The 20709-nt window shown below is 40.2% G+C and overlaps 1 protein-coding gene across 4 annotated transcripts in view; it reads right to left on the reverse strand.

Moving 5' to 3' along the window:
• The window catches only part of FAM13A (family with sequence similarity 13 member A), a 150938-nt gene that overhangs the window by 97602 nt on the left and 32627 nt on the right, over positions 1-20709 (reverse strand). For all 4 annotated transcript variants that reach the window (XM_087875130.1, XM_060686961.2, XM_060686962.2 and 1 more), the window contains exons 5-6: positions 19061-19211; positions 11720-11800 (exon numbers count right to left, since the gene is read on the reverse strand). In XM_087875130.1, the coding sequence (XP_087731256.1) occupies positions 11720-11800; positions 19061-19211 (232 nt within the window). The remainder of the gene's footprint in view (positions 1-11719; positions 11801-19060; positions 19212-20709) is intronic.

The raw sequence follows: 20709 nt of genomic DNA on the forward strand, positions 1-20709 counted from the left end.
AAAAACCTCTTGTAAAGATACTTTCACTCTAAATTCTCTCTTATTCCACCACATAATTTAGGGCCAAAGTTATGAACCTTTCTATTTTTTCCTGTAGCAATCTGTCCGTTTCTTGTCACTGCACTCTAGGTTTCTAACCTAAAACCAGAACGGTGCAAAGAATGGCAATAAGCATAATCAAGGGCAAACACTAAGTTTCTCGCGGAGACAAAATAGTGATTATGTTAAGCCTTGCACCAAGACACCTAAGTGAGGTTATAACAGCATTTTTCAGCTACTGAAGTGGTGTTTTACAGAGACAGCTCGTCTCTGCTGTACTAGCAAGCAAGACACAGATTAATAGGTTGACATTACAAGGAGCCGCGTTTTAGATGAACTCTTAGGATAAGATTGATTTGAAAGTGGAACCAAATTCCCAGGGTTCCCTTCATTGGGTACATTCAAACGGAGGCTAGAGAGCCATCTATTCTGGACCCTTTAATAAGAATTTCTGTTTGAGCGGAGTTGGGTTCAACAACCTAAAAGAACTCTTTCCAAGGCTATGATCCTAATTTAATCTGACAAAACAATTTCTCCACCAGCACATTTGTTTCCTCTTTCAAAAATAGCACGCTCGAAGCGGTTCCCAGACTCAAGGCAAATGAAGGCAAACCACATACCGTCAGAGGTTCAATGCATCTTTTCATTTAATACCCATTAAATATTTATAACCGCCGAGGCAGCAGGCTAATAGTTCTTGAGATTACAGCAAGTGGTAAAAGGAAACCTCCTTCTTCCCTCCACACCCCCAATCGGTTATAACCAGAAGTGGTATTCAGCCGGTTCGTACTGGTTCAGGCGAACCGGTAGTGTACATCGTGGTGTGTTCGCCTACCTGCCACGCCTCTATGCTGTCCTATTTAGGCACGATTTCGAGGCCGGGTGCATGTGCGGAAGGCTGGGTACATGTGCAGAAGGTGCACGTGAAGTGAGCGTGCACGCACATGGCGAATCAGTGGTAAGAATATTGGAAACCGACCGTTGGTTAGAACTACCCTGTTTTCCCCAAAATATGATATCCCCTGACAGGGTGGATTTGATTTAAATTGAGTTGATTTAAATCACAATTTAAATCATGATTTAAATCACTAGTAAAAAGGCTTGATTTAAATCAACTCGATTTAAATCATAATTTTTAAAGAGCAACTGTCATCTCTGCTACTCCTTTGACCCACTGTTGACTCACCGATAGTCCCAGTGTTGCAGAATATACAGCCTCATGCGACATAACTAAGCTCCATTTCATGCTGAATAAACTAAATTTTTTATGTATCTTAAATAGGAAACTATCTTACGATAGATTTTTACCCCAAAAGTTTTTTATTAAAATAAATTCGATTTAAATCAAAAAAATCCGATTTAAATAAAAAAAAAACCGATTTAAATAAAAAAAATCTGATTTTTTTGATTTTTTTTTTTTAAAAATCATTGATTTTAATCCACCCTGTCCCCTGATAATAAGCCCAATTGGGCTTTTGAGTGCAGAGCAGTAAGGCCTAGCACTTATTTCAGGGTTCAAAAAAAATATAAGACAGTGTCTTATTTTCGGGGAAACATGGTACTACTTGAATGTCCCAAAGGTGCTTTTTCAACGATCAACTGGACTTTGTTTTTCCTTAAAGACATTTTGCTTCTCATCCAAGAAACTTGTTCAGAACTGAAGAAGCTTCTTGGATGAGAAGGGAAATGTCTTCAAGGAAAAACAAAGTCCAGTTGCCTTTTGAAAAAGCACATTGGGGACAACCATGACCTGGATGACTGAGAATCTCCGCAGACATTTAGCTACTACTTGAATGGTTTCACAGTAGCATAGGAGCTAAGGACAAACAACATATGTCAGAACAAACACATGGAGGATGTCTACTGATAAGACTATGGAAAGCCAATTATCAGCAGAGTAGAGGCCCAATAAGCCAACAACGGACCTGATATGAAATAATTTCCCAGGTCTGGAACTTCAGGTGAAGCTTTTAATTCTTGCCGTATTTTGGAAATAGGAATTAAAGACTTTATCCAAGCAAAAGAGGTGACCCATTGGGCCATAACAAATAAGTTTTCTGTCCCCCCCTTTAATAAGCAATCTCACAGAAATGAATGCAAATGGGATTTACACGAAGCGCCACCAGAACTCTTGCAAAAAAAGAGAGAAGGAAGCCTGTAAAATCTGCAGTTCAAAAAAAACAGATCAATAACTCATTTTGCTTTTGAGAGCCAAGATAAAATGTTTTGACAGTATAAACTACTAAATTATTTGGACACCAGTTGTGATGTAACGGTATTCAGCACGCTGAATATCTCATGGTATATATACCTATTAATAAATGTTTGCAAATATTCAGGATTCTTCTAAAAGCATAGCATTGCCCAAATGCTTTTCAAAAGTAATTTTTATGCATTTTTATGCATTGTTGATAACAGTTGGCCAGTAAACACTCAGCTCTATCCAGCTGCCCAGACACTACCACGAATTAAGGGATTACAGGGTCGTATAAAGGAGGTATTGACAATAGTTGATTCATGATTGCACAGGATTTTAGTAACAGTCTTGGGCAGTCACAGACTGCTGCAGAGACTGACGGCTTGTTTTACTTCTTCAAATCCATTGCTCTCACCCCATCTCTCCTTACTTCCTGCTGATTTTCAGAAAGACACAATTAGTCAGGTTTTTGTTACTGGCAAAAAGCCATCTCTCTCCTAAGCAAGTCTTTCCTTTCACAGTATACAGTTTTTCAAAACCCTCCTGGGAGAGGAAAAGAGACTTCATGCTGCTAAAGTGACAGTTTTTATAATGGGAAAATAGGAAAGTACAACGTAACTCTTAGGATGTTTAAGAAGTTTGGAGTGCTGTGATTTTCAAGATGCGTTGTGTGCATTCACTGGGGCTCTAACCGGGTCTTTGATTTGATGAAGTACAAAACTTCACCCCTGATGAACCTCAGCAAGTCAAGGTTTGCTGAGCAGACCTCTAGAACAGCCATGAGACCCCAGTCACATATTGCTGTCTGGAGTCTTGAATGTAGCTTGAGTGCTCCACCAAAAGTTGTCTTGATATTTTAGTGAGACAAATGGGGAAAATTATTGTACATGTGGCATGAAGTAATTCAATTAATTTTATTTAGTTGGCTTCCTGAAGTCATATCTCTGAGTGCCAAATGGGCCCACTATGAAAACAAAAATGGTTGTTCATTTCTTTTTTCAATGTGCCAATTATTTTGAGCAAAAAGCAACAATAAGCAGAGATAGGAGAGACTATCTTGCAAAAGCATGGTGAGAAGAGTAGAGGGTGGGTAGCATTTTGATCAAAGGTGGGCTTCATATACTGTAACAACCAGTTCGCCCAGCACCGGAAATGTGAGCGCGCGTGCATGCTCGCTTCGCTCGTGCACCATCCATGCGTTTCCTATGGCATCACAAAACACTGCAATTTGCTCATGCACTCTGTCCACACAAGCGTGCGATGTCAAACAACACAATTTGCTTGTGTGCACTATCCCGCATGCGTGCGACGTCAAACAACATGGCAATTTGCTCATGTGCACCATCCATGCATGTGTGCGGCGTCAAAAACACAGCAATATAGGACGGGATTGTGCCTGGGCAGGTTTGCCCGAACTGGCCTGAATCGGCTGAATCCCACCACTGATTTTGATCAATTAGTACTTTGTAGCCAACATGCCTATGTGGTGAGTATTCAAACTCCCAGCAGGTATTTTACCAGAAAATCCAGATGTTCTCAACATTCCAAAAATATCCACCAGGCCCAAAAGTTGTGGAAACTCTGTCAAGAGTTGTTTGGTTAGGGAGCAGAACTGATAGGATGGTGGTAAGTTATCAAATCTATAAAATTGGCCATGAGACTTAACGCTAAACCGGTAAAAATTGCTTGTGTTTCTAAAACAAAAGGCTATCTTAGAAACACAGCTAGCCAATCTTAGAACTGCTAATGTGTGAAAGTTTAACTATCAGATAAGATTAGGAAGGAGTTGTACGTGATCTTTAATAAGCCTTGCTACCTGTACTAAAGATCTCATGATGGTGAACTTCCACAATATAGTTTAATATCTAACTTCATTTTGTTTAATCTCATAACAAAGAGGAAACAAACACATCACTTTCTGTGTTCAAATTCTTTCCCAGGAAAGAGAACACAAAAAGACCCAGAATATTAATAATATTATGAAAATATTATGCTACCGTGTGAGAGGCTGAAGAGTTTAAAAAGGGAGAAATTCTGCTCCAAGTACGGGATTTTTATATTGGTACACATTATGTCATTGCAGAATACAGCACCTGGTTCACCTTGATTGATTTTGAAAAGGCTAAGTAGGGTCACATCTAGCTAGTTCTTAGATGCTAGACTTTTCAACAGGATTTGAATTCTCCAGGTTATGCTTTCATCAGGTACAAAACAATACTGTTTCTTAAAAACTGTTTCTTTAAAAAAAAAAGGATCCCTTTTAACATTATGGATTGCTCTCTGTTCAGAGATTGTTCAGAAAGAAGAAACAGTTGATGAAAAGTTATTTATAGACACTTGGCACTTCATGAGCTAGATAGTGAAAATATTCCAAATAAATTGCTCCACTTTGGCAGTTTAGGAGGTGAGACAGAGAGGTCACTATACCCTTCTGATTTTTCCATCTGTGGCCATTCCAATGGATTGGAAGGAGTTGTTGTTTTTTCTGGAGCAAATGGCAGTGGTTGGCTAAATTAACTGCTTTTGATGCCTTGGAAACATTGGCTGTCCTAGTGCTGAGGTGGCTGACTCATGCTATCATATTAACCCCTTGATTACCATGGAGGATCGAAGCTTGTTAAAGGTTGTCCACCTTGGCTGCAATTTCATTTAATCGTTGCAATATTAAAATCAACATTTTTGCAGTCAGAAGGCAAGCCTTCTGGAAAGGTTTAGTGATGTAGTTGGAGCAGGGGTGGGTTTCACTTACCTTTGCTACCAGTTTGCTCATGCGCGCGCCCCATCTGCACATGCACAGAAGCTTCTGAGCATGTGCAGATCGTATTTGATGACATCCGGGCAGAGCCTTTTGTCACCACTGCTACCGGTTCGCTCAAACCGGGGTGAACCGATAGCAACTGACCACTGAGTTGGAGGGGAAAGCTTGCTCCAGGAGTTACCTCCTTGCTCTGGGGCAAAGGTGAAATCTACTTACCTTCCTTACCGGTTCGGAAATGTGTGCGCCGTGCATGTGCATGCATCACATGTGCATGCAGACCCTCTCTGCGCATGCACAAAACCTTCTGCACATGTGCAGAGGGTAAAAAACACCCGGGCAGGTGGGCGGAGCCTCACGCCACCATTGCTACTGGTTCTCCAAACCACCTGCCACAATCGCTACCGGATCGCCTGATCCGGTCCGAACCAGGAAGATTTCACCCGTGCTCTGGGGAATGATTTATGTAGTGTCTTTGGAGAGTTGACAAGATGGTCTGTTTTTCTGGCTGGATCCTGCATTATTATAGTTTTTGGAAGTGAAATGGGTCCTGGAGCGATTCAGCTCTCTGTTATTTTCACCTTGATCTATCTGTACTAATGTGTATCTGGAAGTGTATTTCTGTGTAAAAGATCACTTCTGAGTTAATGACTGCAGGATTCATGCTATTTTTCTATTCTCTTTCTCCCGTTGTTCTACATCAGGCTCTTAATCTTAATTGCACATGGCCTCCTACATTCCCCAGACATTTTTCCTAATTAGCAACAAAACCCTACATGCCTACAAAACTTTCCTCTGCCTCATCCTGCCATCTCCTCTGCACAGATATGTGTATATCAGTGGTGAAATCCCGCCGCCCCCCCCCCCCCCGGTTCTATCCGGCTCACTGAACCAGTTGCACCGGCGGTGGGAGGCTCCACCCACCCGCTGGGATGTCATTATGTCCCGTTTTTTAACCATCTGCGCATGCGCAGAAGTGGTGCATGCACGCATAGTGGGCGTGTGTTCCCATGAGGAAGTGCACCCAAACCGGTAGCGAAGGTAAGTAGATTTCACCGCTGGTGTATATACATACATGTTGGTTGTGTGAAGACAGGGAATATGTTCAGGACAGAATAGTTCGGGAGAATCATGTTATAAACCCGAGAATCAGCTGAGATGTCAGAGGATGGAGATCATGATGTGTGTGTACGCACGCACACATATACAAATGTATGTCAGCATGCCTATTTAAAGGTAACTGTTATATAGTTTATAACTGTACTTGAGGGACTGTCTCATCCCACTGGGATTGGCACATTTTACCCATGCTGACAGGGGAGGCACACTGCAGGCCCCATCAACCCGATTATGCCACCTGGCACGGTCCAGGAAAAGGCCTTCATTGTACCTGTCCTCTGGAATGTCTTGCACCCCATTGTGAGGTTGCCTCCAACCCTCCTGATCTTCCATACATTGGAGCCTAAAGACCTGGATCTGCCAGTTAGCTTCGGACTCCAATGGGGGAGCATCATAATGGAGGTGGTTGATCAATTAACAACAGATCCTACCTCCCCTGCCCATCCTGTCCCCAACTTCCCCATCTTGAATTTGATCATAGTGTTTAGCTTGTATTAACTTATTTATGTCCCAAAGGTGCTTTTTCAGGAGGCAACTGGACTTTGTTTTTTCTTTCGAAGATATTTTGATTCTCATCCAAGAAGCTTCTTCAGCTCGTGTGGGAATATGAATGTGGGAATATGAATGTATTTCCAGAGGAAAATATTGCAGACTACAGGAACCATTTGCATGACTCAGGTGAACCTGAGGACACTGATAAACCTCCAACTGCTTCAACCACCCTCTAAAAGGATGCAAAAAGAGCCTTGGCAGTACAGTGGTCTAAGGCACTCTGTTATTAAGCTGGTTATTAAGACCAGCTGCCTGCAATTACTGCAGGTTCGAATCTCGCCAAGGCTCAAGGTTGACTCAGCCTTCCATCCTTTCTAAGGTAGGTAAATTGAGGACCCGGTTTGTGGGGGCAATAAGCTGACTTTGTATAAATATACAAAAGAATGAAGGCTATTGCTTATTGCTTAGCGCATTGTAAGCCGCCCTGAGTCTCCGGAGAAGGGTGGCATATAAATCAAATTAAAAAAAAAAAAAGTATAGTTGTTAATTATTTTAATTTTCCTCCTCCTTCCCATTTTTAACATTTTCTAACATGGTTTCATTCCTCCATTTGCTATGAAAGGCCCAACATGGCTCTCAAAATCTAGGATGGCCCTTGCCCCCCCCAAAAAAACATTGTGCGCTCTGACCTAAGACAAAGCAGGGGAACAGGAACACATCAAAGGAAAGAAAAATGCTGGCCAATTCCAACATCTGGAGAAATGATGAACTCGGCTCAGATTTGAGGGCCTGTACAATTTGTGGCCCTGCCTTGACTATGAGAACAGAAATTGCAGGGCAAATATAGGCCACCTTTCCTACTCTTGTTGGACAAATGTTTTTTTTCTTCCTCTAGCGTACCAATTGAAAGAACAACTGTCATCTGTCAAGCACTCAGGAGAAGGCAGAGACACCCTTGCTAACTAAGGAAATGAACTTTTGCTTTAATAAACAAAAGAAAGGTTAATAGAGAAGGTTGTTGCAGAAAAGCTGCCTTTTCTTAGCTGGCAAAGAACCGAAATAAACATTCATGCATACAACATACAACAGGCCACAAATCAAATGAAGGGCTTACAGGTCTCTCTCTCTCTCTCTCTCTCTCTCTCTCTCTCTCTCTCTCTGAAGTACAAATTCAATTTCATCTTTCCAAACAAAACAAAACAGACCTGCAAACCAATTTTGGATTGGCAAATTTTAGCTCCTCTAGATCTGATCCAACCATCTCCCTCTCTTAAGTCGTAGCTACAAAGCACATGTGGAAAAAAAAAACTGAAGATACAACTCTATTTTCTGCTCCAAACTCTTTGCATTATATTATGTATCCAAAGACAGAGAAAAAGCTTTTTAAAGATTGGGCAATCAAAGCCGAAGATTTCTACTACTAGCTGTATAGTTAATATGACATTTATCTTTTACTCTATATGTATCTGTTTTGCCAACTATCATGTCTGTTATATTAATACAAGTGAACAAGCTTACAATTTTAAACTTGGGGGGGAAAAAAGGTGTAGGCTGGTAACACATGAAATAAAGTCCGCTTCCTTTGCCACTATAATTTGATTTCTCTGTTCCAAGAAAGGCTGGTGGGAGGAGAAAGGGGGAGAGTTAGGCTGGGAAATTACTCAAAAGTTGGCTTTTGTGCATGCAGGCTAAAAGATGTAGCAATAAAGCTTTGATTTATGAGCATGTTTCCATGTAAAACAATAACCACAAATTTGCACAAGTCAAGTTCAAATTGCCTCAAACCACAAGCAAGTGCAAACTTCTAGCTCTATGTATTAAGACTCCAATGGCTATTTCCCCCTGCAATCTATCTAAAGGTTGGAAGGTCCTGAGAAATGTAATCCCAGAGATATTAAGTGGGGTTGGTTGCTTTTACAATATACAATGGTAAACCAGCTTGCTCAAACTGACAGAAAAAGTAAAGAAGGCACATATTGGGACACATATTCTATTATAATTTCTGAATTATACCATTGGAGATGCAATATTTATGTCATTACTTCCCCTCTCCCCCCCCCCCCCCCCGCCCCCCAGCATTCAAAACAGCCCATGAAACATAAGAAAATTAAATTGGATTCATAAATTGCACTTTGAGGATTTGCTAACCTGGTGTTTACTAATTAAGCCACAGCTGATTGGATTCACATTACTAATCAGGAATAATCAGCAATCAACAATTTGTAGTATGGCGATTCATGTAGTGGACTGAAACTGAGGAGGTGAGTTTCAAGTTTATTTTTAATCACGGAAGCTCACAGAAGACTTTTGGTCATTCAAAAACAACTTCAAGGAGTCTGGGAGCACCTTTTCCAACTAACAAGTTTTATTAAAATCACAAAAGGCTAGCCTTTGGATAGATGGATGGATGGATGGATGGATGGATAGATAAATAAGTAAGTAAGTAAGTAAGTAAGTAAGTAAGTAAGTAAGTAAGTAAGTAAGTAAGTAAATAAATAAATAAATAAATAAATTTTGGCTGCTTTAGACTAACATGGCTTTCTTTCTACAACATCCCCAATGAGAAGCCCCAATCATTGCCTTTTACCCCAACTCATCGCCATGATAAAACAAACGAAGATCCTTTGGAAAACTGCTTTACGTTTCTGGAGAAAAGTCAGGCTATACATCTAACAAATCCAACTCAAATCCAAATGTTTCTAAAAACTAGATAATTGAATTATTTGTCTCTGATGCCACGTAAAATCCTACTTAACGGTAGCATTTAAAACCAATATAGGAAAAAAAGTTAGCAAGCCTGTTCAAGTATAGGTACGACAAATCCTGCAACCTAAAAACAGAGCAAATCAGATTTCTGACAAATTAGATGTATGAACAAAGTGCTACTGAGGATTTAAACAATCTGCTCCACGCAAAAGTTGAGCTTTTCCATTCTCCGTTTGAAAAGAAGATATCGCCAACATTTCAAGGCTAGTTTATTATTGGTCCTTCAAACTGATTCTCAACTGAAAGGACAAATTTTATAAGACATTCCTTTCTCTCTTGTAAGGCAAATATCTAATTTGTGGTCATTCCAAATTCACTGGGATCCCAGAAGATGATATCTGTATCTAGCAAGCCTATCTCTACCTTTTTATCGTGCCTGTTCTTTATACCTTCAAAAGCTTTTAATTCAAGTGGCCCTAGGAATAGACACTGAGTGCAGCAAAGCTGTAGAGTGCACAATACTAATGAACACTGGGTTATATATTTTTGATGGGTGGGTCAATAAAGCATTGATGCCAAAATTAAATTCAGTTCCCAAACACTGATGCAAGTGTGGCATGACTAAAATGCCTTGGAATTTTATCAAAGCATTGTGTGTATGTGCACACGCTTGGCAAGTAGGTGTTTACAGAACAAAACCTACTGCAGATGGTATCATTTCTAAGAAACTTTCATTATTTGTCTGGTTATTTAAGAAACAGGTGTTCAAGAATGTATTTACTCTGAAGCAATCCACAAAAGATAAGCGCGAATTAGTGGAGTCACAAAACAGGCCATCTGATCCTAGAGTTAGAAGAAAGCATTTAGACCATTTAATCCAAATTACTGCTCAGTGCAGGAAGCCAAAATTAAAGCATCCACGACAGGTGGCTGTTGGGCTTCCCCCCAATGAAGGGAAGAGCAAAATTTCCCCCAATGTTTGTTTCAACAGTTTGAACTGCTCTGACCTTTAGTTTTTTGTTTTTTGTTTAAACATGCAACTGGAATCTGCTTTTAAGCAAATTCAATGATTTTGTGTCCTGCGTCTGGGAACACTGGTGTTACAAATCTTGGCATTTAGTTTAGTTTAGTTTAGTTTAGTTTAGTTTAGTTTAGTTTAATTTAGTTTAGTTTAGTTTAGTTTAGTTTAGTTTATTAAATTTCTATACCACCCTTCTCCCAAAGGACCCAGGGCAGTGTACAGCCATGTTAAAACACACATAAACTCACAAAATTTAAAAACAATTTAAAACGAATATATTAAATTTGGCCCACAAAGTTAAAAATTGACAAACAACCCAATTTAAAATTCATATTCTAAGCCAGCCCGGCCTGTTGGAACAACAGGGTCTTAAGGGCACGGCGAAAGGTACGAAGGTCGGGGATCATACGAACCTCCAGGGGCAGGTCATTCCAGAGGGCAAGTGCCCCCACAGAGAAGGCTCTTCCCCTGGGTGTCGCCAGTCGGCATTGTTTGGCCGACGGCACCCTGAGGAGTCCCTCTCCGTGGGAGCGTATTGGCCGGTGGGAGGCTACCGGTGGCAGAAGGCGATCTCGTACATACCCAGGTCCTAAGCCATGGAACGCTTTAAAGGTGGTAACCAGCACCTTGAATCGCACTCAGAAGACCACCGGGAGCCAGTGCAGCTCGTGCAGGAGAGGTGTTACATGGATGCTCCGTGTCGCACCCATAATTACCCGCGTGGCCGCATTCTGGACCAGTTGGAGCCTCCGGGTGCTCTTCAAGGGGAGCCCCATGTAGAGAGCATGTAGCATTTTAAGTCATATTCTGCCAGTCTTGTGAGACAGACAAGAATGATCTTGGGCACCAAGAAGCACCAGCTCTATCTTTGTGTTGGTTTACATTAACAGAATTCTCCAAGAATGAAAGAACCTATTTCTCCTCTTATCTTTACAATCCACGAAACTATGGAAGGTCTCTTCTGACCTTCTGCAGGCTTAGCTGTCTCTTAATTGACTTCTGCCTATCTGCTGCTCTTCCTCCTGCCTCTCAAGGCCATTCTCACATATCATTACATTTTCTTTCAGATGTTTGAAGAGTGCTATTATATCCTCTCCCAGAGCTACCTTTGAAAGGCTAAAGTTGCTCAGCTCCTTCAATTTTTCTTCCCAAAAGTTAGCTTCTAGTTTCCTGTTTATTCTCATTGCCCTTCTCTGAATCTGTTCCAATATGCCCAAATGCTTCTAAAAACATTTACAATTGTTTTTATATTTCTATTTTATTACATTGTAAGCTACTCAGAGTCACTTTGGACAGTGAGATGGGTGGCATTTAAATTTAATAAATAGTGCAGATAAAAGAAAAATGAAAAGCAGCCACCGAAAAGATTAACACCCTTATTTTTCTGTACCTTTGTTCTTGGTTTTGGCTTGGGCGTTTCTGTCTCAAGGTTCTTCAGCAAGATTGGCGGAGATGTCTTGCAACTAGCCTCCTATCAGGAAACATCAAAAGCAATTCATAAAAATATGTCTGGAGATACATACTGGAACAAGAACAGACTACAGGTTCACTTGACAGGCATTTGAGCTTCAGATATAGATATGTATTGAAATGTTCTCTTCCACTTGTGCGAAATGATTGGACTGACCAAAAAGAGACATCTCAAAACAAAGCTCCAGCATTCCTGATGGACTTCATCAAAAGTTGCAATTGGAAATCCAAGCTTAGCAGCAGGCTAGTATTTATATTAACTGAATTCAAGTAGATAGAACTGCCATATTGCCAACATATCAAGCAGATCTTAATGTTGTGATTTGCTTTAAGATTTTGTAGGGTACACTGGGTTTGTGAGACAGGGGCTGGGATTACATGATGTTGTGATATTCTGATGGGTTAACTATAGAAGAAAAACTACAGCACCTTCATGAGAGAAATAATTTACAATAGTGAATATCAGAAGGGCTTAATGACCAAAAACGAACACAATGAAATTTCATTTTAATGTATGCCAATTAGTGTACATTCAAAGTGACAATAAAGTTATTCTAAGTCTTAGTCTAAGTCTAAAACAAAGAAACAATGAGGAACCATTGCTTGCTTCATCAATACCATGTTTTCCCAAAAATAAGACCCTGTCTTATATTTTTTTGAACCCTGAAATAAGCGCTTGGCCTTATTGCCATGCGCTCAAAAGCCCGATTGGGCTTATTATCAGGGGATGTCTTATTTTGGGGGAAACAGGGTATATAAAAGTTCAGATCATTATCCATCCGTAGTACAGTGTTGTGTGATAGCACAATTTAGCTGCAGTTTGACAGTGTTCTCCTCAAAATTATTGATAAGGAAAAAAATTATTTATATACTTTGGAAAGATATTCAGATTCTGTAACATATAGCAACAGCACTTAGACTTATATACTGCCCTATAGTGCTTTATAGCACTCTGTGGGCGGTTTACAATGTCAGCATATTACCCCCAACAATCTGGGGCCAATATGCTGACATTGTTCTACCAACCTCAGAAGGATGGAAAGCTGATTTAATCTTGAGCTCCAACAAGATCAAACTCCAGGCTGTGGGCAGAGTTTGCCTACAATACAGCAGTCTAACTACCGCACCACCAGGGCTCCTCTAATGCAGGGGTTAAGACATATAGCTTTCTCTATAAAACTCTAAAGCTACTTATAAAGATCAGAATCATGCAGGAAATGATTTTCCTGTAATAACTCTATGAAAGTAAAAAAAAAATATATTATCCTTTCATGCTACAATATATTATTATCAATAGTCAAGAAAACAAAGGAAACTCAAGCCAGAGTTCTCACCCGAGGCACAAGTGACCATGCTCAAATGGCCATATTTTGCATCTATTATGTGAGGACTCAACTTCCTTGAGGAATCAATCTTCGAGAAGGATTACTTTATGAAGTCACCAGGATCTGTTTGTTTATTTCAGGGGTGTCAAAATCAAGGCCCAGGGGCTGGATCTGGCCAGTGGGGTCCTTAGATCTGGCCCGCAGGGTCGCCCTGGAAACAGCAAAGGATTGGCCTGTGGTGCCTCTGGCAGAGAAAACTGTTTTCGCTGGCAGAGGGTTGCAGGACACCATTGTAGCTGAAAACGGAGCTCGGGAGCCCGTTTTCGCTGGCAGAGCACTTGGGCCACCACAGCCGCCCCTGACATGAGTGATGTAGAGTTGGCCACGCTCACCCCCCCCCCCCCCCGAGGTCAAACACAACCCTGATGCTGCCCTCAATGAAATTGAGTTTGACATACCTGGTTTATTTGGATTCAGGCTACTTATGGTTTTTTTTATGGTTTCCCCTGATTTTTAATTGTAAGCCACTCACCATTGTTGGGAGTTGGGCAGCCTATAAATTGTATAAATAAATCTGATGGCACATAATTCATAGGAAATAATAGGGGGAAGTTATTTAGAGCCACAGTAACATTGGAAAGACATGTCAAAACAATGACAGTGAAATAAAATAAAACAATATCACTCTCCTTGGCAGCTGTTCAGGATGCTAAAGGAAAGACCACAGGAGCTCATAAACTTTCACCTAGAAAGGAGTGTATTTTAACCTCGCTAGGGAAGAATATCCCAATGGATTTTTTTCCCCTTGTTCTTCTAATTTTTTTTAGAAAAATATATCCATCTGCTCAACGAAATACTAAATGATCTGCAAGAATAAAATGTTCTCTTGAAAAATCAAAATTTTGTTCATAATGCTAAACATGCTCAGCTTTACTATGTACCTTTCAGGTTTAATCTGTTCCCCTAATAGGAGAACCAACATATGTCAACCGTGCAGTAGCAATGAAAGTCAACTCAAAGCCAGGTTTACTTATAACCCTAAGCCATGTTAAAACTGGTTTATGTTTGGTCTCAACACTGCCCTGAAGCTCAATTATTGTGGCTTAGTATTATATATGAACCAGGCAGTTTTAGCAATTTTAGTTGAAAAATGTAATTTAGCCTTATGGGTAAATGCACACAAGTGATTAGATGGCATTTCTTGCATCAACCCAAAAATGTGACCTGGAAGTTTTCTTAGTTAAATTAACATCTGGAATACATTACATTACATTTGACAAGGAAGGAGTTATTACCAGACAATGACCAACTGCCTTATGGTAAATGCTTTTACCAGCAACAGGAAGGAGGGGTGGGGAGGAAGACATACTACAGAGAAAAAAAAAATTGGCACAATGCTGTGGAAAATATAACATGCACTAAACCAGGTTCATTTGCTCTTTTCTCTAATCCAACCCAACCAATTCAGCAAAATGTGAGCAACTGTTCTTTATTAGCCAATCTGTTTATATGTCTCTGTTATAGTTAAACCACTACCTTACCATACAAACTTAATTCTTTTTGAAATACTTTGCCAAACTTCTCTGGAGATTTAACTAGGGTCTTTCTTTCTTTTTTTAATTAAAATAATATTTATTAAATTTCCAAAGATTAAAATACACAGTACAAAAAGAAACATAATACACAAAAAAAAAAGCAAGAAAAAAGAACACACACACACAAAACAAAAGATATAAAGAACTAAAAACAAACATATCAAAATTTCAATACTAATAACTACTTTTCTGCATCGGTATCTCTAACCTATTTAACCTCTTTACACAAATTCTACTTCTAAATATCTCTATCTTAAACTTACATCTTTATTTAAATTATCTTGATTTCCATTTACAATTTGATCTCGTAACAAAAACATCCCTTAAGTTTTATGTTTTACTCACCAGCCAGGAATACCATTTATTTCATATTAACTAGTACTCAGTGTCCTCCCTCTCCTTCATTTCCATAGATAATCTGTCCATCTCTGCAAATTTGTATATTTTTTTAATTATGATTTGATCTGGAGGGGTGTCTGGTTGTTTCCAATTTTGTGCTATCACAATTCTACGTGCCATTAGTATGTGTAATACAATATATTGTATACTTTTCTGCATTTTCCCTTCCCGAATACCCAATACTATCTTCTGCCCTGTTATTTCATCCAGCCATTTTTTAATCTTGCCCCCAAATTTCCTAATTTTAGGACAGGTCCACCACATGTGGTAGAAAGTCAACTAGGGTCTTTCTCACACTTCTTAACTAAAATATAAACTCATTACAGGTTAACACACAAACAGAACATTAGAAGCTACCATTTCAAATAACTAACATGTTTCTATTTCAAGACCATGATTGCCTAACAGGACTATCTCAACTATGCATAAATAAGACTCTCTGCTGTCCGTTTTAAAAGGTGTTTTAGCATAAGTTCTCCTTTTATAGTTTCCTAGTCTAATATTTACTTATTAGTTAATGTCTTATGTTGGACATACGCTCACGAACAGACAATCTGAAATAACATCACCTTGTCTCCCAGATTGATTGTATTCCTGTATGTCAAGCTTTTTTTTTATCAATGTGTATATTCCAGAACTACATTACAAAAATAAATTTATAATGCTTTAAAAAGAAACCCTGGAATATCTGTGCAGTGTTTTATTTCATGGCATTCCTGTCACCTACCAAGGTTCTGCTTATTTAAGAATCAAGTAAGAATGTACGACTTTAATATGGTTGTTTTCATGGTCTTTCTTGAGTTCCATGGCTATGGTGTCACCAATCAAAAATTAAACGATCTTACCAAATAAGCTGGTGCTGGAGAAGACTCCTGCGAGTCCCTCGGACTACAAGATGATCAAACCAGTCAGTCCTAGAGGAGATCAATCCTGACTGTTCTTTAGAAGGCCAGATCCTGAAGATGAAACTCAAATACTTTGGCCACCTAATGAGAAGGAAGGACTCACTGGATTGAGGGCAAAAGAAGAATGGGACGACAGAGAACGAGGTGGCTGGATGGAGTCACTGAAGCAGTAGGCATGAGCTTAAATAGACTCCAGAGGATGGTAGAGGACAGGAAGGCCTGGAGGAACATTGTCCATGGGGTCGCGATGGGTCGGACACGACTTTGCAACTAACAACACCAAATAGGCAAGCAAATAAAGATTCATTCTCCCTGATCGTCTATTCTCCTTCCAAACACATTCCTCTCCCTCTCACCAGGCTTTTATTTCCCCATCAATTTAATCAGTAACGAGAACAACAAAAGCTTAAAGAGAGGCAAAAATTAAAAAACACAACAATTTTCAAGTGATGCCTTTCTCGCATGTATTTATGTGTATTTGTCTCTTGGTTTACAAAACAGTCTCCAAGATAGTTTGCTGCATGGATGATAGCCAGAAGCAAATTGTTTCACATTATTATCGCAAATGCTAAAAGGCCCCAAAACAACTCCATTTACATGGCTGCTGGTTTTCGTTTGGAGTAACACCAGTCAAGGATGTATCTTATTTTCCAAGGCTGCTTCCTATTCAACTTAAACAATGGTCAGAATCTCAGATTAACCAGCACTCGTAAAGATAAAAGACACTGCTTCGTACACAACTGAACAGCACAAATGTTAAGCGCTAAGTAACGATCACAACAACTTTACTTGGAACAGTTTACATCTTGCGATGATATGTTTAATTAACACTATCAAACAGTATCTCCTCATTCCAAGTCCTTAGGAAGGACTCCATAGACGGATAAAAATGCCAAATCCAGTCTAAATATCTGGCTGACTGTGCCATGAACCATAATAAATTGCATCAATGTTTACACATATTTTATTTTTTTGATAATCTGGCGTCAGTAGTCTGTTTTAAACCTGCATTTTGGGCACATGGTTAAGCCAGAGCTAATAAGAAATGGGTTAGAATTGGAGAAGGGAAAGGAAAAAGGCAAAACAATTTTGGAGGATAAAAGCAAAGCCAGGGATGGATTGCATAGGTTTGTTTGGGCAAAATATAATTGTTGGCTTTTGATGGGCGACTGTGAGTCATCTGTTCCTATTAGCGTTTAAGTAGAGTGGAGAATTTAATATTATTGGGAAATCTGCCCAAATGGAAAGGTTTCAGGAAGTTTGCAAACTCTGCTAGTGATCCAAATGTTGAATCATTAGACATCAGCTCCTAAATGACTGGGATAGCAAAACGCCTTTGGTGCTCTCTGAGCTTGCTTGTTTTCTTGCAGGTGTTTCATTACCAAACTAGATAACATCATCAGTGCTAGGGCTAGTTTGAGTAATGACATGTCTGCAAGAAAACAAGCGAGCTCAGAGAACACCAAGGACCCGTCACGTCAACTCTGAGCTACAAATATTCTCTTTTATCAGTTATAATCTTCTGGCATCGGATTCCATTCTTAAGAGGTCTGGGACTGGGGCTCATTAGGTACAGAAGTTAAGGATGAGCTAAAGAAGCTAAAGAAAAAGGGCTGAAGAACTGAGATAACAGAAGGGAATTTGACAAGGAATTCACTGGCAAAGGCAGAGAAGAGAGCTATTTAGCTGTAGCCATGGTATTTTCCTATTGGCTTTCAACTTCTCATTAGACTCAGAACCAAACAATTGGCATCTAAAAACTTGATTGCAGCTGTAATATGGCATTCTACTACTCCTTTAAGGGTAGCACTCTCGTTAAGCTTCTACCCTTTTTCTTTTGCAATACATTGGAACCTTGGTATTCAGACACTTTGAAACTCATCAAATTTGGGGCTCAATGCATTTTGACACAAAAAAAATTCGTCCTGGTACTCATTGTTTGCTACTCAATGCACAAGCTAGAACTAAGCTAAGAGCCCCGATGGTGCAGTGGTTAGAATGCAGTACTACAGGCTACTTCTGCTGATTGCTGACTGCCAGCAGTTTGGCAGTTCAATTCTCATTGGGCTCAAAGTTGATTCAGCCTTCCATCCTTCCCAGGTCAGTAAAATGAGGACCCAGATTGTTGGGGTACAATATGTTGGCTCTGTAAACCAGAGGGCTATAAAACACTGTGAAGTGGTATATAAGTCTAAGTCTACTATTGCTATTGTCGGTGTTGGCTGCCTTGTGACTCACTACATTATTCCTTATGGGGAAAAAATTGTTTGGCACTCATTGTTTTTGCTACTCGTCGTGCTTCCTGGAACCAATTAACAATGAGTACCGAAGTATCACTGTACTTCCTGTTCAGAATTTTAGCCCAGATCAACGAAATAATTCCTTTGCACTGTTTTTCTTCTATTTCTTTGATTGTTGCTTCCTGGAGTATTCTGATTGCCAAACAGGTTCCTGGAGGCAGATATACATACTCACACATAGGTGAACACGCACAACAACAAAACAACAACAGAAAAGCGAGTGACGTACAGTTTGGATCAATGAAAAAGTACAAAAAAATTAAGAGCCCCCCCAAGCCTGAATCTCTTTTCAGGGTCAGAGTTCACACCAAACATGTTACTCTGACACTTACTAAACTGACCTTGTTTATACCCATGTTTTCCCAAAAATAAGACCCTGTCTTATATTTTTTTGAACCCCAAAATAAGCGCTTGGCCTTATTTTCGGGGAGGTCTTATTATTTTGGGGCGCATGGAGCAAGACTGGACTCCTCTTGCCGTCTTACCTGATTTCCAGCTCTGTCTCCCTAATCCTAACCAGAGGAAATGGTGGGGACTGGCTGCACATGCATTTAAATATTTTCGGGGAGGACTTATTTTGGGGGGTTATTTTCTTTGGGGGGGGAGTATTTTAGCGCATGTGTTCAAAAGCCCGATTGGGCTTATTATCTGGGGAAGTCTTATTTTCGGGGAAACATTGTAGTAAATCACAGTGGAGGATACGGTTCAAAAGCACCATTCAGCTTTCCAACACTCACTTTCACCAATATAATTTTCGGTGACTCCTTGTGTCCTCCTTCCTTCTTTGGATGCTCCCATTCAAACAAGAGACTGTAGTTTTCCAGCAGGTGGACCATGATTTTGTTACAGATTTCCTGCTGCTTCATCCCTTCAAAGCCAGGTGGGACACTGCAAGACAAATAAAGCAATCAATACATAAAGCAGGATGAAAGCATCAAAGCACCATTCTTTTCTAATGGCCTGAAATGAGGCACGTCTAGGCCAGTCTGAGGAGGGAGCACAAAATAAGAGGGATGGGTCCGAACTGGGGTGAAATTCAGCCGGTTCTATCAGGCTTGAGCGAACTGGTAGCGGCGGCTGCGGGAGGCTCCGCCCACCTGTGCGGATGTCATGACGTCCCTTTTTTTCCGATAAATTCAGCCTCTGTGCATGCGCAGAAGGCTTTGCGCATGAGCACATTTGCAAAACGGTAGGGAAGTTAAGTGAATTTCACCCCTGGTCCGAACCCGATTTGTTCTTGGATTGGTTTAAAAAGGAGAGAGAATTAATAGAGTTCAAATGATCTTCAAGTGCAGTGGAGTGTATCCTTTGTGATGGATTAATTTTCCTAATTGCATTTGATTTTAGGACATGCACTAAATATTACATCATGTACTCTAATCACTAAAAATGCAAATGAACTGCAAGTATAGTAAGCCAAGGAGCACAACAGAAAGTGGGACTCTTGAGTAATAGCAGTTAGACTTATATACTGCTTCAAAGTACAGGGTTAGCAAATTGCCCCCAACAATATGGGTCCCGATTTTACTGACCTTGCAAGGATGGAAGGCAGAGTCAACCTTGAACCGGTGAGAATCAAACTGCTGGCAGTCGGCAGAATAAGCAATAGCAGTAGCACTTAGATTTATATACCGCTTCACAGTGTTTTACAGCCCTCTCTGAGTGGTTTACAGAGTCAGCATATTGCCCCTAACAACCCGGGTCCTCATTTTACTGGAAGGATAGAAGGCTGAGTCAGCTTTGAGCTCAGTTAGGATCGAACTCCAGGCTGCAGGCAGAATTTCCTTGCAATACTGCATACTAACCACTGCACCACCAGGGCTGCTCATATGACTATGTGCCTGCTAGGATGGTCCCCTAAAAAGTTATGGAAGATGAGTTCCAGAGGACTTTGGAGCAGAATCAAATGCATGCAGATGGGAGGTGCCATTTTGATAACTGGAGAACATGCGTACTATATGGAGAAGGTTGAAGGTACAGTGGCAGCAAAGTGACAATGCAAAGTATGATGGCCTTGCCAAATCAAAACAGCAGAAGACAATGACCACAATTTCCAGCAACTGTTGCCAGGGTAGAAAAAAGATATGTGGGAGTCACACTGTGAAGGCTACTTCAAGAGAAGATAAGAGTGCCCCTTGATTGCTCATGATGATACCAAAAGATCAAAAGCTAGTAGAATCTATTGTTGCAATAAAATTTCTCCCCCTCTGTCATTGAACAGAATGCCACCTTGACATATTGCAAGCCAATTCTAAAACATCTGTCACTTGCAAAAGTAATTACTAAAAATGCTTTTAGAGGCAACCAGTTCCAAGGTTCTTTGGATACCAGCCCACCTGTTCAAATATATTGTAGCATGAAATAGAGTCCTTTGAATAATCCTCTT

This window comes from Pantherophis guttatus, chromosome 8 (assembly GCF_059756535.1).
Source record: "Pantherophis guttatus breed Tessera chromosome 8, ASM5975653v1, whole genome shotgun sequence".
NCBI classification, from domain to species: Eukaryota; Metazoa; Chordata; class Lepidosauria; order Squamata; family Colubridae; genus Pantherophis; species Pantherophis guttatus.